We start from the raw sequence: 5,597 nt of genomic DNA, 5'->3' as shown, positions 1-5,597 counted from the left end.
GAGAGAGAGAGAGAGAGAGAGAGAGAGAGAGAGAGAGAGAGAGAGAGAGAGAGAGACTCTCTCCTCTCCATTTCAAACACCAAGCCCTGAGGGCCTGCTCTACTGTCAGGATGGGGCTGACCCCAAATAATCTGCTGCGACAGGATTAGGAGTGGGCACAGGGCCCCGCCCCGTGCCTGGAGCCTGGGGTCTCTGGAGCCCAGGAATGCAGGGCAAGCTTGGGTAGTGCAGTCCTACCTAGAATAAAGGCAAACAAGGAGGGACTCGGTGTCACCAGCTCTGATGGGCCTGATGGGTCCTGAAGGGGGTGGGTGGGGAGTGTGGGGGCGGGGCAGACAAAGGTGCTCTCACTCTCAGCAGCAGGGGCAAGCATGTTACAAGGAAGTAGGGGCAGCTTTAAGAAGCAACTCTGCAAGGGGAAACCCCTAGCCATCCCCTGCAAGGCAGAGTGTGAGGGGACGTGTGCAGACAGAGTCCTGGAGGCTTCATTCCCAGGGACCAGAGGGCCAGTTCCACTTCCTGCAGGCCCTTACTGGAAGGGTTAAAGTCATTTTCATTAAAATTTAAATTCCAGCAGGCACCCTCTCTCCCTCCTTCCCCGTCCTTTGAACGTTTTTGACTGGCAACCATTTCATATTTCAATCTCAGCAGAACAAATTGAATTAGATGTTGAGCCTGAGCTCGGCTCTGTTCGGGCGAAGCCTGGGTGCACCAGCCCCAGCTGATCCTGCCCCTGCCGTCCTGAGCGGTGGCTGTGGCTGCAGACTGTGGGGAGGGTACGGCACGGGGTGGGGTGGGACATGTGGCAGAGACGAGGGGACACATGGGGGGAGGGAGGCTGGCTTGCACCTGATGTGAGCATTTTCTAAAAAAAATGAAGGAAAATTTTTTTTATTGATGTGTATCTGTCTCTTCGTGTGCCAGATGAGTGCAATTGCCTGTGGAAGCCAGAAGGGGGCGCTGGGTCCTCTGGAGCTGGGGTTAATGAGTAGTCTTGAGTGTGGCTCACCCCGAGTAGCTGCTGGGAACTGAACCTGAGTCCTCTGGAAGAGTGGTACACGCTCTTAACTGCTGAGTCATCTTTCTAGCACCCCAGGTGTGCATCTCAAGGCCCAGGATAGCCTCTGGAGTCCACCCAGCAAGGAATGCCATGTCTCAAGGGTGACGCCCACAGAGGCACCTGGTTTGTCTGTGGGACTGCGTGCAGCCTGGGATTGATGAAGGAATGCATGAATGAGGGTTGGGTCCTGCTGACTCTATGTCCTCCACCTGCAACAGGGTGCCTGTCCCGATAGGGCTGTCCTTTACTGGAAAATGACAAGATGCTGGCGCTCTTCCAGTCTGGGTGCCCATGTGAGGACCCAAGCTCAGGGCTCACGGCCTCTAGCCTTTGCTGTGAGTCAGTGGCTGGCAGGACAAGGTGTGCTCCATCTCAAACCTCCATGCTGGCTCGGCCTCCACTGCTTCCTGGATGTAGCCTTCTCGGCTGGCCCGGGAGTCCCAGCTGGGCTCTCAGAAGGACTCAATACCTAAGGCGGAACCACGTGTGGGTGTTCGCGCCCCAGCCACCAGAGCCTGCCTGTGTAGGGAACCAGGCCAGAAACTACCTCCTTTAGGCCCTTGCTGGACCCACAGGCTCCTGTCCTGTCTTGTGAGGCTCAGTGAGGCCCCAGGCCTGTTCCACCCATGTCCCCTAAGGCTCCCCAGCTGTTCAGGGCACTGGCCACCCACAAGCTCTATTGGTGTGTGTGTGTGTGTGTGTGTGNGGGGGGGGGGATGGAGTGGGGGTGGTGGGGAGGTTCAAGTGGAAGACAAAGGTTCACTGTGTCCTCAGTTGCTCTCTGCATTCTATTTATTAATTAATTAATTTATTTTGACTCAGTTCTCTTACTCAAGCCGGAGTTCATTGATTGGCTAGGCCCACTATTCATCCATCCATCCGAGGACCTGTTTGTCAGTACCCCGTAAGATCTTAGAATATGGGGTGCACACCACCTTGCCTGGCTGGCAAGGGTGCTGGGGACCTGGTCTCAGGAGGCTGGGGGACTCAGAGGTCACCGGATGGGTTCTAGGGCTGAGAGGCCAACCTGGAAGAGCACAGGTCCTCAAGTGGCTCCCATGCCAAGTGGCACAGGTGTGGACCCTGCTCTGGGGAATCTATGCTGGCATCAGACTGCAGCTTTCTGCCCTGGGCCGTCCTGGCTGAGGTGTGGTGACAGGTGGGTGAACCCTGAATGAGTCGGTTTCTAATGACCCACAGAGACATGGGCCGTGGTTCCTGATTCCCATGGTGCAGCACGGGTGTGTGGCAAGTATCAACTCCACCCCTCTGTGCATCGCCATGGTGCAGGCTGGTGCAGGGTGTCATCGGGAGTGACAGAGTGACATCGGGGTAGAGGAAGGGGCAATTCTAGGCTCTGCCGTTTATTGCTTAGTTCTCAGTACCCCTGAATTGTACAAAGTGCCTGCCACACCCACAGGGCGTGGCCCCAGCTTTGGGAACCTGGCGTGGGATCTAGGCAACTCTGGAAGGCAAAAAATTCATAGGCCAAGACTCTCACAGAAAGCTGGAAAGCCCGGCCGGCGGCTCAGAGTCCGGTCCAATGGCACTTCAGCCCTCGGTGACAACAGTTCTGAGGTGACAGTAGTGTCTCCTCCTCGGGTCTTCGTAGTTGGATGGGTGATGTTGGCGTCTGCCAGCCACGCCAGTCACCTGCACTGAACAGACACTCCTCAAACTCAAAATGACATAGGTCTTAAGCTTCTCGCTTGAGAGGTGGTACTAGGGCTGGTTAGTGGTTGAAGGACTGTGGCCTTTCTCCCCGACTAGTGCCATGTCCTCCTCTGGCTGACGGTGTGTCCATGTCCATGGAGAGAGGCTGTGCTACGGTACCTAGCCAGAGACTCCTTCGAAGCCTCTGGTGTGGGTAAGGTCTCGGTGCGACTCCCAGGGCCTCTGCTTGAGCTGCAGGGTCCGTCAGTGGCGCTGGCGCAGTTCAGCCTGTGAACCTGGCAGCAGGGCTCAGAACCTGGATGCATCACGGGGACTAGGAAGGGGTCCCGGTGATGAGGTAGAGTCCCCAGCTCTGTCCATTGGCCAGCAGTCCTACAGAGGGCGAGATGGGGCTGCAGGAGCCTGGCTGGCGGGGCCTGGTGGCTGGTGGCCAGGGCTGAGCTCTACAGTGTCTGGGCACCCTGTCACCCATCCCAGAGTCTGGCCAGACATGCCACAGGAGGATGGCAGGCCAGCAGCTGCTCAGCACACCACTGGTGTGGAGTCTGCAGCAAAGGTGTTCTCACATCTGGTACTTGCCACGAGCTTTTGATCCCTTTGGTCCTGATCCATGGAGACTTCCTGTACCGCACTGTCCGGCCCTGGGGCCCTGGAACCACACACCTTGCCAGTGCCAGCTCACAGCTGGAGAGCCTGCTCGCCGTCACTGTTGTCCGCATCTTCCAGCTGCTCCAGGATCCCATCCAATACCGCAGACCGCTTTTTTTTCGGGGGCTCTGTGGCAGATGGCGGAGAGGAGAAAAGACCCCGAGAGGGTTCAGCAGTGAGTGAGGGAGGCAGAGGTGTGTGGGACAGGCACGAGGAGCGAGCAAACGGGGGAAGAGCCAGGGAAGAGAACAAACACAGCTCTGGTCAGTCCAGCCTCCCATGGATGCCGCTCGCCTGCCTCCCTCCCACCCTTGCCACAAAGCAAAGGACCTATTTGAGGGAGCCAGCGGCCCACCTGAGGGTTACCTCCTCCCCCAGGCAACAGCTGGCTGAAGCAGAAGCCAGCTTCATTTCTATGCTGGCCGTGGACTCAATGTTAGGTGCATAGCTGCAGTGGCCAAGGAATCCAGAGGGGTACGGGGACCTCTTAGCAAGGATTGTAGCTTTGGAGGAAAGGGGTTATTTGATATGGGTTTTGTTGAGTGCAGAGGAGTTTTCCAAAAAGAAGGCACAGGTGGGGGGGAGGGGAAGGATTTAGACACACAGCTGTTAGAAATGCCACTGATTTGAGTACCTACTGCTCAGGCACAACCCCACAGGATCCTGGCAGTCTGGCTCTGGACTGCTTGTCTCACCAGTCCTACTGCTGGCCTAACCATCCATTCACTAGTGAAGGCCTATTTCATAAGTAGGCCGCCCACCCAAATCCCTGCCTTCAGGACACTCTTAACGCCTTCTAGGAAGCCCTCTGAATGCAGACACCCGACCCTTTATCTCACGCGTCTACAGGCAGCAGATAGCACAATGTGGGCAGAGCACCCAGCTCAGGCATGGATGACCTTGGTTCCTTCCGGGGTGGGTCAGGAATCCCTCTCATCTCATGCCTCCCATATTTATGAGGATACGGACCCTGCTCTCAATGGAAGGCTCGATGGTGGTCCCCGGCCTAGCCGCTCTCACCCCCTCCCTGTCAGCTCCCACACCTTAGCTGTGGTTGCCCCCTGAGACTCAAGCCCACAGGCAGGCCTCTGTAGCTGCCATGCTGCATTCTGATTCACCCCCAGGCCGGCAGAGGCCACACCCTGGTCTGTGTTGCCCCAGCTCCTCACACTCCCCTGCCACAGTCTGAGCCTCCCCTCTCCCACCATGCACCGGGTCCCTGGCTGGGGCTCCTGTGAGACCCCTGGGTGGGAGAGGCATCAACAGAGCTGCAAAAGCTGCCTGGGGACAAGGGAGGCGGGGCACTGGCTGGGAGCCCATCATGGCTGACTGTGGAAAGGGGAGGAAGCGGCCCGGCTCCCTGTGGTGTCCTCTCTTCACTCTGTGCCTCATGCCCGATGCACAATGGCCTCAGGAAATTGGATCGTGGGCAGGTAATAGGGCTGGAAATAGACAACAACAAAGCGGCCCCGGCTGTATCTGGTGCCCCTCCCACTGCTGCTCGGGTGGGGATCCAGGACAGACTGGCAGGGGAGAAGCCACAGAGGGTAGGTGTCCCTCAGGTGTCCTTGCTGTTTCAGAGCAGACCTCTTCTGCCATTATGATGGTCTGTCCAGCACAGAGGGACCCTGTCAAGCCAACTCTAGAGCCCACCCGCCTCTCCTGCGTTCAGAACCTCTGCTTTGCCCTGTTCCTGGGGGAAGCCAAACTGTCATATTGTTGGCGACCAGTCCATAGGAGCCGGCCCCTTTCCTATCCTGGTGCCCATTCCTCTCACCTCAGGGCCTTTGCACTGCTGTAGCCTGTCTAGAATGCTCTACGGGACCACTCAGGGGCCTCACGCCTGTGGTGAAGCATCCCTGGGTCCCCACAGTACCCATAAGACCTTTCGGCTTCACCGTTGTTTGTCTCTTGCTGGAAGGCAGGGATGCCTGTCGTGCCCGCCCGTGGGCTCCAATCCCTAGAACTGTCTTGGTACAAGCGGCCCTCAGTAAATGTCTGCTGAGAAACTGACCGACTGACTGAAGAGGGTCAGGGTACAACATGGCTCAAAGGGGTCAGGCTATGGCAAGAGGAGCAGAGAGAAGAATGTATGAAGTCAAGAATGGTTTCCATGAACACCCTGACACACACGCACGCGCGCGCACACACACACACACACACACACACACACACACACACACACACGCACACGCACGCACACACGCACACACAC

At 57.4% G+C, this 5,597-nt stretch overlaps 1 protein-coding gene across 1 annotated transcript in view; it reads right to left on the bottom strand.

Moving 5' to 3' along the window:
- Positions 1–1,847: 1,847 nt before the first annotated feature.
- Positions 1,848–5,597, bottom strand: part of Rbm19 (RNA binding motif protein 19) — an 83,890-nt gene continuing 80,140 nt past the window's right edge. The window contains exon 24 of the mRNA XM_029533843.1: positions 1,848–3,510. Within this exon, the coding sequence (XP_029389703.1) occupies positions 3,413–3,510 (98 nt within the window). The 3' untranslated portion in view covers positions 1,848–3,412. The remainder of the gene's footprint in view (positions 3,511–5,597) is intronic.

Source organism: Mus pahari, chromosome 23 (genome assembly GCF_900095145.1).
Source record: "Mus pahari chromosome 23, PAHARI_EIJ_v1.1, whole genome shotgun sequence".
Classification (NCBI taxonomy): domain Eukaryota; kingdom Metazoa; phylum Chordata; class Mammalia; order Rodentia; family Muridae; genus Mus; species Mus pahari.
Note: the sequence above shows the minus strand (reverse complement) of the source record. Positions and strands in the feature narration are given on the sequence as shown.